The following is a 17,730-nucleotide window of genomic DNA, read 5'->3' as shown; positions in this document are numbered from 1 at the left end:
AACCGTCGCTATTCTACGTGTACCTCATAAGAATCCTTTCTAGAAGATACACAAAGGTAGATTTCAGATAATTGTTTCCCATGTCACTGATGTGAGGAATTCAACCTATCAAACTTCCTCTATTCTGCAGGAAAAAATTTTAAGCAGCAAACAAAAACAATCATCAAAACAAGTTATCTTTAGCAAGTCGAAGAACTTTTAGATTCCTAGAAGTGTGAAGGTTTGTAGTAGTGATGAACCTCACACCATGAAGTCACCTAATATGCAGTGTTGGGGTGGCCTGGAGTTAGTCATTTTGGGAAGTCTTAGGCTACGTGAAATACTTCAGAAGCAATGCTTAATTGCTATCCTTCTGGCTTAGAAAGAGAAATACCAAGACCCTAGAAAATCACCACCCAAAACAAGAGCTTTGGAAACTAATCTTCCAAAAAAATCATAAATCTTGTGGGGGTTTTTTAAACTTTGGTTTTCTCAATGTATACCTTTGGTTTTAAGGATTAGAAACAATACACAAAACGTACCTTGCACAAAGAAATCTCACAGTAAATGGTAGCTATTACTGTCACCTCCTGCCATTGAGAACCATACTTCTCATATTAGTACCTTCTCCCAACGTCTACCACATATTTGCCTATCATATAAATATTTACCAAAGGAGTGACATTAATGATAGGTTGCACTTTGCGGCCAAACCCTAGAGTGGGTCAGCCCGGGTTAGATTCTGAAGCCATGGGAAAATTACAGACAAGACCGTTTCCAACTTGCCTACAGAGCTAAACTACAATCCCCAGCATGCAGTCAAACTCCGTGGTTGCACTGCATCCTGGGAAGAAGCCCGGAGCTACGTGAAAGAAGCGCTGTAGTTGACACAAATCCGCGGGTTCTAGCGTTGGCACGCACAGAGACTGCGCAGATCTCCTCGTCTGGGTTCTACGGAACTCTGAGTACAGGGACCTTAGCCGGAAGGATTAAAGAACCGTTCCACTTCCGGAAGTAACGGGAGCGTTTCGAACATGGCGACCTCCCAAGCGAACGGGCTAGCCCCGGCGGCTGGGAAGAGTGAATTTCGTAACCAGAAGCAGAAGCAGGAGAACCGAGGTAAGGTGGTGTGAGCACCGAAGCCCGGGTGTGGAGGTTCAGTTGCGATCGTGTGACGCCGCCTCGAGTCTGTTCTCTGAAGTTGAGTGCCTATAAGAGCTGCTTTTTAGGGGTATTGGCCGGGCCTGCGGAACCGTCTGGCGGATACGGTGTCGGTCACGTGTTCCCAATAATCACTTTTGCTAAAGGCTCCCAGAACGCAGGTCCGGCGGACTTCGTTTTCCGTGAAGTGATCATCATTAAGACACTTTGGAGGGCGTCGCAGAGCCCTCGACTTGCGGCGCTGGGCGGAAGTCGCTGACAGATGAGGGATGCGGTAGGAGGAGGAGGCTATTATTTACTTGAGTGGACGCTGGTAATAAGGGGTGAGACAGATGATGAGGAGGAGATGTCTGGCTGTCCTGAATGCTAGTGTGTGAGCTCCTCAAGAAATTGTGCATCATTTATTATTATTATTATCAAATTGTTAAAATATTAGACGACACGGCTCCTCCCCTTTAGACTGCCCTGCTTTTAAATTGCCGTCTTGTTTTATTCTGGTTTTATCCATTTTCGTCAGTATGAATGCCAGGAAGAGAGGCTAGAGAAATAGCCCAGGACCTCAGAAACCATTCTTATGGGAAGTGTTAAAAACCGTGAACTCTCATTCTGAAGGCATTAGAAAGGTATAAACGGTGTGTTGTTTTTTTTATTATGAGTGTACATAGTGGAGTATGGTGCATGTACAGCTTAAAGCCAACACGTGAGAAAGGAGCGCTCAGACCGTTGAGCAGAACAAAACGTTGTGAGACCCGAAAAGCCCCCTGCAAGCTCCTCTCAGAACACACCCTTTTTCTTTGAGACATGAAGTAACTGTTCTAAATCGTGTTGATCATTCTGTGCTTTTTCTTCATAGTCTTTCCCAACCATGCTCAAAGCGATGTACTGTTGCCTACATTTTAATTTTATGTGACTGGGAGAGGACTGTGGGCGTGGTTCTGTGTCCTGCATCTTAGGCTTAACTTTGTTTTTGTTATTTAATCAGGACAATACTTGAAGCTGTATGTTTCCCTCCTGCTGTGATGTTCACTTGTATGAATATACGCTCATTTATATTTCGCCCTAGCTGGTTTTGCTCAGTGGATAAAGCGTCAACCTATAGACTGAAGGCTCCCTGGTTCGATTCCAGTCAAGGGCACATGCCTGGATTGCAGGCTCAATCCTCAATAGGGGGCTTTGCAGGAGGCAGCCTATCAGTGATTCTCTCTGATCAATAGATTGATGTTTCTATCTCTCTCTCCCTCTCCCTTCCTCTCTGAAATCAATAAGAAAATATTTTTTAAAATAATAATTTATATTTTCCTTCTCCCATTGATAGACATGTGCATTGTTCCCATTGTGTGCTGTTATGAACAGTGCTGCTGTAGACATGTTTGCACACATCTCTAGCTTTACAGGTCCCAGAGTTTCTCTAGGTGCGTCCACGGGATTGGAATCCTGGAAGTGTAGGGTCTGTGCAGGTGGTGCTGTTAGAGGCACATCTCACCAGCACCAGAGAGGTGTCCCCGACAGCTCCCCCTGGGAACAGCCTCCACCCGTGTCTTCTCTTATAAATGAATGTGTACGAGGGACCTGGACTGCGTTGTGAAAAGCCAACTTATTAAAACATGCACCTTTGATAGAGAAGCAAAGCAAGCAAACCTATACATCTGGCTTAAGAAGTGCAGACGGGCAGCTAATCTGAAAAGCAAATTGGGTGGGGGTCTCAGGCTGACATACCCTCCCGTCTGTAGGTTTCAAAATTTATTTTTTTCCCCCTCACTGTATAGGTTCTTGTAGTCAGTCATTTGGTACTAGTTTCAACTTGTAGTTGCTAAAGATGCCTTTCTTCTTCTTTTTTAATCCTCACCCAAGGATATTTTCCCATTGATATTTAGAGAGAGTGGAAGAGAGGTAGAGAGAGACACATCGATTGATTGCCTCCCATGTGCACCCTGACCAGGGCTGGGGATTGAGCCTGCAACTGAGATAGGTGCCCTTGACCTGAATGGGGCCTGGTAGCCTGCAGTCTGCAGGCCGATGCTCTATCCACTGAGCCAAACCGGCTAGGGCTCAAAATTTCTTTGCTGAACCTATTAGTACAGATTAATTCTCAAGGTCCCTTTTTACTTTGTTGTGGCCTTCCCAGAATTCATGAGAAGCCCCTGGTAATTTTATAACCTAGAAACTGCTGGCTTTTCTGCGTAGGGAGTAACATTGCCCCCTTTTCCTGTCCCTTTCCCCCCTCCCTTTCTGCATTCCCATTAGGGAGGTTTTTAACCATTTGCTTTCAAGTGTCCTTGGCTGGAGAAGATAATGGCTTGTTATTTAAAAGCTGGCTGCAGCCCTAACCGGTTTGGCTCAGTGGATAGAGCATCGGCCTACGGACTCAAGGGTCCCAGGTTCGATTCCAGTCAAGGGCATGTACCTTGGTTGCGGGCACATTCCCAGTAGGGAGTGTGCAGGAGGCAGCTGATCGATGTTTCTCTCTCATCGATGTTTCTGGCTCTCTATCCCTCTCCCTTCCTCTCTGTAAACAATCAATAAAATCCTATATAATAAAAGCATAGTAGGCAAACTGTCCCCTCAACCGGGGTTCCTCTGGGAGTTCGACCAGGGGACAGGCCGGCTGGGGGAAAGGAGGGAGGGTCCAGCTGGTGGTGCTGGCAGGTGGCCAGGGAAAGGGAGGGAGGCCCTGGCCAGTGGTGGCGGCAGGTGACCCGGGGAAGGGAGGGAAGCCCTGGCACTGGCAGGTGGCCGGGGGAAGGGAGGGAGGCCCCGGCCGGTGGTGGTAACAGCAGCAGCAGCAGTGGCGGCGGCAGCAGTGGCAGCAGGCAGCAGCAGGCAGCCGGGCAAGGGAGGGAGTACCCAGCTGGCAGCCGCTAGGAACCCTACCAGTGTACAAATTTTGTGCACTGGGCCTCTAGTATATTATTAAAAAAAAAAAAAAAAAAAAGCTGGCTGCAAATTGCCCATACTATTTGGTTTTGTAAAACTGAGACTTTCTGTCTCAGTTTCCCCATTCCTCCTGCCCTGGAATCCTATAACAATGCTAATTCTTTCCCAAAGGGTTTGTCCTAGTTTATACTTCTAGCAGGGGATGAGAGTTCTCTTAGCGCTATATCCACAGTAACTAACACTTGGTATTATCTGAATTATGAATTTCTGTCATCTTGTAAGTATGAAATGGTATCAATTGGTTTTTCTTTTGAACTTTTCTTATTACTAATGAGGTTGCACATCTTTTCGAATGTTTTAAGGCTATTTATATTTACTTCCTCCGTTGTGAAACTTCTATGTATTTTTTTTTTTTTTGCCATTTTTTAAATTCATAGCCATTGAAGTGTTTAAATTGGGAAGGACTTGGTCAGATGTGCATTTTAAATAATGACAATTGTTCATTTCAAGCTTTTATTAAGGATATTGGGAAGTGAACGATATATGAAGATTAGCTAATTCTCTGTGATTTCATCCAGAAACAGCAAAGTATAAGAAGCAGAAAGCAGGTGTACCTCACTGGGGTGGATAACATGGATTATCAAGACCTTCTTCTGCAGAAGAATCTCCTGATAAGATTGTTAAAACAAAGATTCTTGTGCCTCAGCCCAGAGCTTCAGATTCAGTAGGTCTGGGGTGGAGGCCAAGAATTACATTTCTTTCTTTTTTTAAAAAAAATATTTTTATTGATTTCAGAGAGGAAGGAAGAGGGAGAGATAGAAACATCAATGATGAGAAAGAATCATTGATTGGCTGCCTCTTGCGCGCCCCCCACTGGGGATCGAGCCCACGACCCGAATATGTTCCGTTGGCCGGAATCGAACCTGGGACCCTTCAGTCCACAGGCCAACGCTCTATCCACCGATCCAAACCGGCTAGGGCAAGAATTACATTTCTAACACACTTGCAGCTTATGCTCCTGCTGCAGGCCTATGTATCATACCTTTGAATAGTACTAATATAAGTTATAGCTGTTGGATTTAAGAAGTTCCTGAAATCCAGGACCAAGAGTTTTAAATAAATGCTATGGGAGATCATTTATGGCCCTTCAGAGGCATTTTGTTTTGATGAAAGGAGACCTTTATGTCCCCTTAAGCAAGTCACTCATCTTTTTGGTCTGAGTGCCTTTTATGAAATGGGAAAAATTATACTGATTCTTCCTACCTTTCATGGTTATCATGAAGGGTATATAGAAATAAGGCTCATGAAAACTCTTTGGAAACCCTATACCAGTGATTATTAACTGAAAGTGTACATCAGAGTACCAACTTTTAAAAAGTTTATGTACATACACACATATGCAAATATAGTATATACATATATACACATACTTGGGCTTCACTTCCGTAAAATTTGAAAGGTTGCTTATCTATATATATATAAAAGGCTAAAATGCAAAGTGTCCCCTCGGGAGTTCGATCGCTCACTATGATGTGCGCTGACCACCAGGGGATGGCATGGAACAAAGGAAGGCCCCCATCGGCTCCGATTGCCGGCCACACCTAGGGACCCTACTATGCATATAAACATCCAAAAGTGGGCTAAAATCTGATGTGTGTTTTGTTTTGTTTTTTTCCTCTAGATGAATCAGAACTCCTCACTGTTCCTGATGGTTGGAAAGAACCAGCTTTTTCCAAAGAGGACAATCCCAGAGGACTCCTGGAGGAAAGCAGTTTTGCAACTTTGTTCCCAAAATATAGAGAAGCTTACTTGAAAGAGTGCTGGCCGTTGGTTCAAAAAGCCTTGAATGAACATGTATGCATATTTTATATATTTCTTTGAGATTTTGCTCCTGCTTATACCTTGACTTTTAAGTAAATGTATGTGTGCTGGTGAATTTTTTTAAGGTGCCAGCATAATTGACTAATTTGGTTCCTTTGGTATTTTAAACAGCCTACATAAGTTTTATTCTTGTAATACATGTGTTTTTAATTTTGTGAATAATAGATTACTGAAAAATACACATTCCTTTAAAATTGTAGGGATTTGATGGACTGTCTGAAACTCATCTGTGAACTCCCAAGTTTCAGAATGCCTATTCTGTACTATGGTGGTTGTCACAAACCTGCACAGTTTGAGCCGGGCATGTTTCTGTCTAATTGCTTAATTTTAATTTTAAATAAAAGATGTGAATGTGCCATCTTTTTCCTATTTGTTGCTGCTACCATGCCCCTCGAGTGGTATATTTGTTTTTGTTTTTCAAATGTGGGTTGAAATCCATTAGTGGATCCAGAAGTCAATTTAGTGGATATAAGGAGTCTTTAAAATATGAATGTGTCACATGTGGTAAGGATGATTTTATGAAGCTTTTGATTCGTTTTATGTGTATACTAGAGGCCCAGTGCACGAATTCGTGCACCAGTGGCGTTGCTTAGCCTGGCCTGCGGGATAGGGCTGAAACCAGCTCTCCAACATCCCCCGAGGGGTCCCAAATTGCAAGAGGGTGCAGGCCAGGCTGAGGGACACAGGAGGTTGGCCAGCCAGGGAGGGACTGTGGGAGGGCTCCAGAGCGTGTCTGGCCCATCTTGCTCAGTCCTGATTGGCCGGATCCCAGCAGCAAGCTAACTTACCAGTTGGAGTGTCTGCCCCTTGGTGGTCAGTGCACATCATAGCGAGCAGTTGAGCAACCTTAGCATATCATTAGCATATTACACTTTGATTGGTTGATCAGTCGACCAGACACTTAGCATATTCGGCTTTTATTGTATAGGATGTGTATGCATACTAGGTTGTGACATGAAATATATTTCTCAAACTGAGGGACTGCTCTGGACTCATTTGTGCCCATTGAGTATGAGAGTGACTCGGCAAACTGCAAGCAATGTTTCATAGCTGTCTACATCTGAGATTGCGCTCTCTCGCTCGCTCTCTCTCTCTCTCTCTCTCTCTCTCGCTCATAAACTTATACAGACCCAGCCTTATGTTGAATAGTTCTTCACTCGCTATGTTTACATATTCTTCAAAATATGCTCATATGTTAGAAAATAGCATGTGAGTATAAGTATGGCCTCATTTGGATTGATACATATTTTTTAAACTAGAGATTATCTTTATTCCAGTAAGTACAAAGTATTCTAAACCCCAGTAAGTATAAATGGTTCCAATTGCCTGAGTTTCTATATTCTTTGAAGTATGAAAGTAATCAAGCATTCTTTATATTTACTACCCAGCTTCTTCAAGGAGAGAGTTGATAGAATTTTATTTTATTTATTTATTTATTTTTTCCTTTATATCCTTGCTGGTATTTATTCAAGGAGACCATTAATGTTTTCATCTTCTCATAATGCCCATTTCTGAAGCATTTTTTATAGAGGGATACACATTATTAAGTGTGTTCCTCTGGGAGACCCTGGGTATCATCTGTGGTAGATGAACACTCTAGCACTTCTTCTTCTGCATTTGTTGGCTTGCTTACTGGAGGTTTTCCCCTTCCTGTAGTAAAATACAAAGAATTTTAGAGAGAGATTAATTCATAGTAATTAATGGTTAGATTACGATAGGTTATGTAAGTATCTAAACTGAATTCATTTTTAGGTGGCTGCTTGTTTGCTCTTTCCTTTCTGTAGCATGTTAATGCAACCCTGGACCTGATCGAGGGCAGCATGACTGTTTGTACAACAAAGAAGACTTTTGATCCATACATCATCATTAGGGCCAGAGACCTAATAAAACTACTAGCAAGAAGTGTTTCATTTGAACAGGTAAATTTACAGTTACAGAGATTCTGCTTTATTTGTGCCATTAGAGATAACACAGCACTGTATCCACCCACCCGTTCTTCCCTCTTTCCTTCCCTCCCTCCCTGTGTCCCTTATTCCCTCCCACCCTCCCTCTGTAGAGTTTTCATTATTCTGCTTAGATATCAGTGTAGACTTTGAAAAGAAATGTATTTGTAAAGAATATTTTCTTTATGTTTTCAAAAGGCAGTACGAATTCTTCAGGATGATATTGCATGCGACATCATTAAAATAGGTTCTTTAGTAAGAAATAAAGAAAGATTTGTAAAAAGAAGACAACGGCTTATTGGTCCCAAAGGATCTACATTAAAGGTACGTTTTACCAGCAGAAAACTTGAGTATCTGTTTTTGTCATTAGTTTTTCAGTGTATTTCAACTGAATTTCAACTTACTGTTCTTTGTTGTAGGCATTGGAACTCTTAACAAACTGTTACATTATGGTTCAGGGAAACACGGTTTCAGCCATTGGACCTTTTAGTGGCTTAAAAGAGGTGAGACTTAATATCTTAATTTTCAGCAGAGAACAAATTAAATAATGTGGTTATAATATATTGTTTTATGATTATTGTATTGTTTTAGGATGTGCTTTGTTTGATTTTTCCATTAGTAAATACGTTGTACTTCATGGAATTTGAGAGAGTCATTGCTCCTGGACACTAACATATTATGACCAACCTTTGACAGTTACACACATCTCAATTAGGTCTTCACACCATCTCTCCTTCCACTACAAATTTTAAATGGGTGTTTAAGCTCTTAGTCCGTAGCACATATGAGAAACATGATGTGGTTACATGTGCTCAAATATTAGGGAATTGAACAGATGTTATTTGCAGAAACATATAGGTCAAACTCAAATTTTCCTTTATGATACATTTCTTTTGTTTGCATTTATTTTAACTTGTTATGAGGAAATCTGTTGAGCAGATACTGTTCCAATTGACTCCCTTTGATACTGTTATCTGGACCTGGCTGTGAGGTCTGGCTTCTTCCTTTCCAGGGCCTTTAATAGAACTTTCTTGGACCTCATTCTTAGAAATGATCTACCCTTTTCTCATGGGGCAATAATAACTTAAATACATTGAATACTTTGTAATTCTATAAAGTGTAAATACGTTATTCAGTTCTTACCACAGACCCTTGAGGTATCTTCATTTCCACATGGCAAATGAGAAAGCTGGAACAGGAAAATTAAGTATCTTTCCAAATAAAGTGGCAGTCCCATTATTTGAGCCCACATTTTCTGACTCTGAATCCATCTCCCCCCTAAATCACTGTTGCAGAGTATTACACTTGTTCAATATGTCATGTTTTCACAGTACAATTGAGTAACGTCACTGTACCCAGGGTTAACTATTATGAAAGATCTAGCAGCCACTAAGAGCAATTGAAGGAACTATTCAATTTGGCAGCCATTGTCTGGTTTGTAGGATATTTTGCAATATAGTAATTCCTTTCTACCTGGTTCATTAAGATATTTATAAATGACTAATACATTTTTCTTTGCAAATTTCAGGTTCGAAAAGTAGTCCTAGATACTATGAAGAATATTCATCCAATTTATAATATTAAAGTGAGTGTTAATTATATATTCCTGTAACAGTGGTTGCCAAACTTCTTTTAGCTACAGAAAACTTTCTTGAAATTAAATTTTTATAAAAGTTGAATAGACAAAACAGATAAAGTAGAGATATTTTGGGTAAATTAGAGGTAGAATTCAATCCACTCAACTCTACCCCATCCTCAAGTTACTTCCTTAAAAGCTTGGGTCTCTGTAGAGTCCAGTATTGACAGGGACACTAATCTATATATATAAAACCCTAATATGCAAATAGACTAAATAGCAGAACAACCGGTCGCTGTGACATGCACTGACCACCAGGGGGCACACACAACATGGCGAGCGTTGGCAGCAGGCGGCAGAGTGCGGAACATGGCAGGCATTGGCCACAGTGGGATGGTGGAGCAGGTGAGCAAGGGGCACCAGACCAAGGTGGGGAGCCTGTCACTGTCTTTGGGGCGAGCCTCTGGTGGTTACTGAAAATTCTTTGCTCCCATGTGCCGCGGTCCTGCAGGGCACTTGCACCTGCTGCTGGCGCGGGCCCCACTCGCACCTGCTGCCAACGCCGGAACCGCCACTTGCACCCACTGCCGGCATCTCTCGGCGCCATCAGCAGGTGCAAGTGGTGGCTGCCAGCCCCAATCGCCCATAGGGCTTCTCCACCTCCCCCTGCTCCTGAGGGGCGATCGGGGCCAGCAGCTCCCACTTGCTCCCACTACCGGCCCCATTTGCACTCACTGCCAGCAATGGCCCCACTCATACCCACAGCCAGAGCCACTGCTCACATCTGCCAGTGCCCGGCCGGTTCTGATCGCTCAGCACCATCAGTGGGTGCGAACAGCGGCTGCCGGCCGCATTCGCCCAAGGGCTTCTCCACCTCCCCCTGCTTCTGAAGGGCAATTGGGGCAGCAGCTGCTGCTCGCACCTGCTGACAGCACCAGCCCCGCTTGCACCTGCTGCTGGCGCCGGCTCCAATCGCTCCACACTGTCAGCCGGCGCCGTCAGTGCATGGGAACGGCAATGGTGGTGGGAGCAGGGTTGCGGCAGGAGGGGCCGGGCAGGGGCACGGAGGAGGGGCCAAGACCCCTGTGCCCACAGCAGCCTCGCAGCCCACAGTTCGTTTCAAGGTGCATGAATTCGTGCACTGGGCCCCTAGTGTATTATATAGTTCTAATACAAGAAAGGCTTCACAGAATTTGTGATAGATTATATCAATCCTGTTTTCTTAGGTTGTGAGCCCATCTTTATATTTAAAGATGTTTTCTTTCAGAATTCTGCCTTTTTCTATTAAATAAAACCTCAGATATTTTAGATTACATTAAAACTTTTGGGGGAGGAGAGGACTTAATACTCAAATTATTTAGCTTACCCAAAATAGCTCTGCTTTATCTGTTCTGTATGTTAGCCTTTTGAGAGAGATGTTATATCACTGTGTGCACAAAGTTCATGACTGTTCTTGGAAATGTAACCATGCTATAATGAGCTATTTTATTTATGATGAGTATTTGTTGAGCAGTCCAGTTAAATTTGGTGAAGTTAAGTTTAAAAGTCTCTTATTAAATTGGCATGAAAGAACAGTTTTCAGTTACATTGGGACATTAAAGATAAAGAGAGCTAGTCATGCATCTAATGCCTGGTTTGCATCTTCCTGTTTTTCAATGTCTATAAAATTCAAATGGAGTGGAGGAAATGTGAGAATATTGGTTTTGTCCAATCATGAAAACGTTTGCTTTTCCCCCTTGTGATATTTCGGGTGCTACTGAAAGCTTCCTGCTTTCAGGGAACATTATTAAGGATTCTCCCTGCTATTAAGTTGAGTTTTAAGGTTTAAAGAAATAATGGTTGAAAAGCTGGATTAGTCTCTTTCACCTGAATTTATTTCAATAATTTTGAAATTTCTTTATCTAATTTTCTTATGCTTGGTTAAAAATCAAGATTACATATTCTTTTCTTTATGGAATTAGTTTACTTAGTATAAGAACAATATGATGTCTTAATTTGACAAATGTATGACATCTGAAATTAACATTTTTTACCTTGTTTGTATATTGCATGACTAAAGACCTTAATGATTAAACGAGAGTTGGCAAAAGATTCTGAATTAAGATCACAAAGTTGGGAAAGATTTTTGCCACAGTTCAAGCACAAAAATGTGAATAAACGCAAGGAACCAAAGAAGAAAACTGTTAAGAAAGAGTATACACCATTCCCACCACCACAACCAGAAAGTCAGGTAAGTATTAAATGTTGAATTTCATTATATGATGGAGAAACTGTTATCAATTTTGTAAGAAACTTTATTGAGGGTATTTTAGGTGAAATTTTGTCAACTGTCTTCTGGTTTCCTTTCCGCAATGTCCTTTCCTATTTTGCCCATTGTTTTCTTTCATGTTCCTTTTTCCTTCTATCACACCTGCCCAGCAAAACTCTTAAACTTGGACCAGTCCTAAGACTTCTTTTTCATAATGTGGCTACTACACATAGGTGGAAGAAGTCATAACTTCAGATTATATCCATTCTAAATGTATGTTTCCAACCTCAGATAGGTGCTCAGTATTGTCTGGTAGTTCTGTGAATCCTCTTAATTGTCTAGGCACTCTCCCACTCCTAGCAGATGTCATTTAATTTTATTTTACTTTTTTCTCACCTACATTTTCCCATGTGTATCAATTCTTTCTTTACCTACTCTTTTACTTCTTTTTTCATCTATCTCGTGAGGGTTCTTGCTTCATTATTCCCTCCCTTGGAAACTCTTCCCTTTCTGCTAGTTCTTTAGGCTCAGCATGTAAACCCATCCCTTTCTGGGTACTGTCTTCCTCCACAGCCTCGTGTTTGAAGTTTTTCAGCGAAGGTTTGATGAAAGGTCAGAGGGAAGAAAGGAATGATGGTCATCATGGTGAAAAAACAGTGAAAGTGCTGGATCATGAGGTTTCCTCGGGGAAAGGAAGAAAGGGAAGCCAGAAAGAAACTGATAGTTGGGGGGAAGTGGAGTGATCCAGATACTAAACCATGTTCCATAACACCCACTGTACTTATTTCTTTTTCTTTTAACTTTTTAAAATATATTTTTATTTATTTCAGAGACAAAGGGAGAGGGAGAGAGAGAGAGAAACATCAATGATGAGAGAATCATTGGCTGCCTCCTGAACGTCCCCTACTGGGAATTGAGCCCACAACCCAGGCATGTGCCCTAACCAGGAATCAAACAATGACCTCTTGATTCATAGGTCAACACTCAACCACTGGGCCACGCTAGCCGGGCCAGCTGCTGTACTTCTTATAGCCCTGTCCTGTAAGAAGTCCTATAATTGTCCTATAATTGTCTTTCTCCCCTATACCTGTAAACAGTGATTCAACAGTCTCAGTTGATTTATTCTGCCAGTTATTTGCTAAAAATTTATTTAAATGGAGATAATGATAACACTTATCTCAAAGAATTGTTAACGATTAAATGAATTAGTAGTTGTAAAGTGCTTTCATCTATAAAGAATTTAGAACACTGTCTTATATATAATAATGCTATGTACATGCAAGGTAGATAAATTATCAATGTCAACTATATAGTGAATGAATGAGCCATAGCTTTCTCTACTTAGTGTTTTAGTCACCAAATTCTGACAATCTTGCTTTTTATTTTGCATGCCACTACCCTTTATTCCAGGTTTTTATCTCTTCTCTATTCTTCTGTACTTTAAAAAATGCTGCTCGGGCCCGGCCTGAGTGGTTGAATTGGTTGAGTGTGGTCCTCTGCACTGAAAGGTTGTCGGTTCGATTCTCACTCAGGGCCCATACCTGAGTTGTGGGTTTCATCTCCAGTTGGGGAGCGTTTCTCTCTCTCTCTCTCTCTCTCTCTCTCTCTCTCTCTCTCTCTCTCACTCTCTCTCTCTTTCTCTCTCTCCTCCCATTACTTTCCTCTCTGTATGAATGTCATCTGGTGAGGATTGAGAGGTAAAAATAGCTTACATTAAAAATAAAATCCTGCTTTGGTCTCTTCACTCTTCTCAGAAACTTGAATCATTTCTAAATCATGTCCCACCTCCTTCACCTGACATTCAAGTTTCTTCAACCTTCCTCAAACTATTTTTCCAGTTTCCTATTACGCTTTTCTGAATTATTGACCTTCCACTCTCTTTAAAGCAGTCTCTTGTGTATTCCTTGAACACATCACCTGCTTTCCTACCTCCATGCTTTTGTGGACATATTTCCTTCAACTTAGAGTACATTTCCTTCTTTTTTGTCACTCCCTTTATGAATTAATAATAGATTTTTGAGCCTCTGTCTTTACCTCGTAACATTTCTTCCTTAGAAAATGACTTTCATCTACATTATTTCTGAAGTAATTGTAAATACTGATTTCAACAGATTGATAAAGAATTGGCTAGTGGTGAATACTTTCTGAAGGCAAGTCAAAAGAAGCGACAGAAAATGGAAGCAATAAAGGTAAGACTGTATTTAGCTCACAACATCAATAACAAAGTTCATAGAAACTTAAATTCTTAATTAGCTATAAATTGTGTTTCACTAATGTATGTTTTATTACTAACATAGGCTAAACAAGCAGAAGCTCTCAGTAAGAGACAAGAGGAAAGAAACAAAGCTTTCATTCCACCTAAAGAAAAGCCAGTTTTGAAACCTAAGGAAGGTAAAGCTTGTTTTCCAATTCTTGGTGTGATGTAAAAATCTGTTATCTGAAAAGTAAACCCTAAGTGAATTTACCTAAATGTCAGTGTTAAGTAAGGAAATAGCCATATCTGATGTTAATTCACTTAGCATGTCATTAATCACTAATCCCAGGGACAGGAAACGACTGGGGTAATTGTACTTTGGTAACAGCTCTTCCCTGTGTAAGTACCCAGGCTGATAGTCCTCTCCTGGCTCTGGATGTGCTTGGGAAGGACCTTTTGTTTGAAAGATATAAACCAGAGAGTGACTCTTCTGTACAAATAAGAGTAAAGCCTCGAGATCCCTGAGCTCTGCTATCACGCCTTTCAAAAACAGCTCAGCAGAGGTTGTGATTTTCTTCTCTCATGTGATCTATAGCTTACGTTTGATTCCTATATTGTTACCATGGATTGTTCATTATCTTCAGCCAAAGGACCCCAACAAAATAATACTAGTCATTCATTGAACTAACATTGGGAAAGCTTTTAAGTTTTTATGTGGTATTAGAGATGATTTTGACTTATAACTTCATGATTAATTAATTAAAATTATGGAAGTTGGAAGGATGACATATAATATTCTTCATGAAATAGAATTCTAAATTATTTTAACAAGTAAGATGGAAAATTGGCATATTAATAAGTGCTGTAAAGTTCCAAAATGTGGGAAAGAATATAAGTAAAAATAATCTAACTTGAAGTATGATTGAAGGGGTTGGGGGTGGCGAGGAATGTAGTTTTAATATAGTTGAATCCAGTAATTGGTTCACATAGCTAAACTATAATGCCATTTTCACATATATTTTCACTAATGTGTTTTTAAAGTTGTTCTTTTTTTCTCTCTTAAAGAAATTTCTAATTTTCCTTTAGGCATATGGCAGATGTTTTATATTTTATAACATGACCTTCCAATTATAAAAATATTCTGAAATTATTGTACTAAATACATATTCTTTATATTTTATTTGGTAAAATCTAAAGAATTACACATATTGTGTTTTTATTTGTCTAGCTTCTACTGAAACTAAAATTGACGTGGCTGCCATCAAGGAAAAGGTTAAGAAAGCAAAGAATAAGAAACTGGGAGCTCTCACAGCTGAAGAAGTTAAGCTTAAAATGGAAGTAGATGAAAAGAAAAAGAAGAAAAAAAAGTAATACAAAAAAACCCTGAACCTAGAACTTATTAAGCTATCTCCTTTTATAAAGGACTTTGAGGTACTGGGGCATTAGTTGCCTTATGTGTAGGAAGTAATACTCTGATTACTTTTTTCTGAGTTTGTTTGTTCTTTATAACAATGTTTATATATATGGCTATTCTTTATAAATATAAATTACTAGAGGCCCGGTGCACGGATTCATGTACTGGTGGGGTCCCTCAGCCTGGCCTGCAGGGATCAGGCTAAAACCAGCAGTCCAACATCCCCCAAGGGATGTAGTAGTGCATGAAGTGGCAGGCAGCTGGGGAGGAGCCCAAACCCAGGTCGGGAGCCACATCGCTCCTGCTCATCCCAGCCCTGCTGTTCAGTAGGCTCGCTGCTGCTCCACTGTGGTCTCCATGCACCCGTCCTAGGGTGATACCGGCGTGCCCATGACAGAGAAGCGGCCACAGGCTCGCACCCAGTCAGTCCCAATCCTGGACCCGGTCTGGATCGGGGGCAGGGTTGGGGGCGCGTGCAGGGGGAGTGTCCGTGGGAGAGGCTCGCGTGAGCTCACCATCTGGTGCCCGTCAGTCAGCTGAGCAGCGCTCCTGCTGTGGGAGTGCACTGACTACAAGGGGCAGCTCCTGCATTGAGCATCTGCCCCCTGGTGGTCAGTGCACATCATAGCTACTGGTCAGACAGACTAGGCTTTTCTATATATAGATTATATTATCCATGTTTTTTTGAAAAATTTTATACTGGAGAGTTGTGTATATGTCTTAGTATACATTGCACCTAATCTGTTCCAGGCAGTTTTGGTCTAGCATGATTTTAAGAGTAATTCTTTAGGTTGTTTATAGAGATTTTGGGAATTTGGCTATTGTAATTATTCATCAAATCGAATATCTTGACACCATTGGTTAGTTTTTATATACAGGGTTGGGCAAAAATAGGTTACAGTTGTGAGTACACAAAACATAGTTGTTTTTTTAAAATATATTTTTATTGATTTCAGAGAAGAAGGGAGAGGGAGAGAGAGATAGAAACAGCAATGATGAGAGAGAATCATGCCTCCTACATGCCCCCTATGGGGATAGAGCCTGCAACCTAGGCATGTGTGCCCTGACAGGGAGTCGAACCGTGACCTCCTGGTTCATAAGTCAACACTCAACCACTGAGCCGCACCAGCTGAGCTTTTTAACTTTTCTTGACAATTATATCTGCGAAATTAAGAATGTGATGTGTACCCTGGCCGCTGTGGCTCGGTTGGTTGAGCATCGTCCCATGCACTGAAAGGTCTCAGGTTTGATTCCAGGTCAGGGCACATACTTAGGTTGTGGGTTTGGTCCCCAGTTGAGGTGCATGCAGGAAGCAACCAATCGATGTTTCTTTCTTACATCAATGTTTATCTTTCCCTTTCCCTTACTCTCTCTCCAAAATCAATTTTTTATAAAAAGAATATGATGTGCTATTTATATTGTTTTCTGCATATATATTTTTTAAATATTCAACTTGAATATTGAAACAAGTGTATCCATGTACTAGGTAAAATCATCTTGTGTACCATCCAGTATGCCAAGCACATTTTGCAAAACTGTCTTGAAATGGCCCCCATCAGTATTTATTGAGCCTACCAACAGTATCTAGAAGACCACAAAGGAATTTTTTCCTCCAGTATTTGCCATGATGTGTTCATAAATAGAATCTGTTGAATAAAATCTTCCCTTCTAACCTTTACGCCCACTGTAAGTTAGCATGTGTTTTCCCTTTATCGCTCTTAAGAGCCCAGGGCTTTCTGTTATTAGACTGCAAGCCTCAGTTTTCTGAACTTTATTCCGTCAGATTAGGGACCGTTTGAAGTTGGATCCATATCAAAAGCTAAAACTCCAGCAAGTTTCTTGTTATCATTGTATTGTTACTAAAAGGAAGGGTTTTTTTTATTATTATTTTGGTTTTGGTTTCTAGGAAACATGCACTCTATTAGTGTTTATTTGCCAGCCAGAATAGGTACCTTGGCTAAAAGGTGAATTAAATAGGCATAATTTCTACTTGCTTGGAATTTAGAGTCTAGTGGGAAAGACAGACACTAACCAATGGCAACAATTAAAAACCCTACCAAAGCACCAAGAATAAACTCAAGATTTGGGAGGACAAATTTGGAGATAGTAGAAAATATTTATTGAGTGCTACGGTATGCCAGGTCCATATTCTAAATATATACATATATTTTGTTTTTGTTTTTCTTTAAATTGTTTCACCAAACATGTGAAGAGGCCTATCATCTATATTTTATTATTGAGGAAACTAGAGGCCCAGTGCACGAATTCATGCATGGGTGGGGTCCCTCTGGATGGCCTGCAGGGATAGGGCCAAAACCCACAGTCCAACGCCGTCTGCAGCTCCTACCTGCCACTCTTGCTCATCCCGGCCCCACTGTGCCTGCCGCGGGCTTGCACCCAATCAGTCCCAATCAGGAGAGGCTCGTGCTGCCACACCAGCGCTCACCATCCATGAGCCCT

General features: G+C 41.1%; 1 protein-coding gene across 1 annotated transcript; it reads left to right on the top strand.

The window, feature by feature from the left end:
* Positions 1-771: 771 nt before the first annotated feature.
* Positions 772-16,947, top strand: KRR1 (KRR1 small subunit processome component homolog). The gene is made up of 10 exons (XM_081084324.1): positions 772-1,098; positions 5,696-5,868; positions 7,680-7,814; positions 8,037-8,162; positions 8,258-8,341; positions 9,367-9,423; positions 11,474-11,644; positions 13,774-13,851; positions 13,960-14,053; positions 15,085-16,947. The coding sequence occupies exons 1-10, from the start codon at positions 1,014-1,016 to the stop codon at positions 15,225-15,227; spliced, it is 1,146 nt and encodes a 381-aa protein (XP_080940450.1). The 5' UTR covers positions 772-1,013; the 3' UTR covers positions 15,228-16,947.
* The last annotated feature ends 783 nt before the right edge of the window (positions 16,948-17,730 follow it).

Source organism: Myotis nattereri (genome assembly GCF_964212035.1).
Source record: "Myotis nattereri genome assembly, chromosome: 2".
In the NCBI taxonomy this organism is placed as follows: domain Eukaryota; kingdom Metazoa; phylum Chordata; class Mammalia; order Chiroptera; family Vespertilionidae; genus Myotis; species Myotis nattereri.
Note: the sequence above shows the minus strand (reverse complement) of the source record. Positions and strands in the feature narration are given on the sequence as shown.

Coding starts and splice junctions, on each gene's coding strand:
- KRR1 (XM_081084324.1), top strand. CDS start 1,014: ATGGCGACCTCCCAAGCGAACGGGCTAGCCCCGGCGGCTGGGAAGAGT. Junction 8,342..9,366: donor CTTTTAGTGGCTTAAAAGAG/GTGAGACTTAAT, acceptor TGCAAATTTCAG/GTTCGAAAAGTAGTCCTAGA. Junction 14,054..15,084: donor AGTTTTGAAACCTAAGGAAG/GTAAAGCTTGTT, acceptor TTATTTGTCTAG/CTTCTACTGAAACTAAAATT.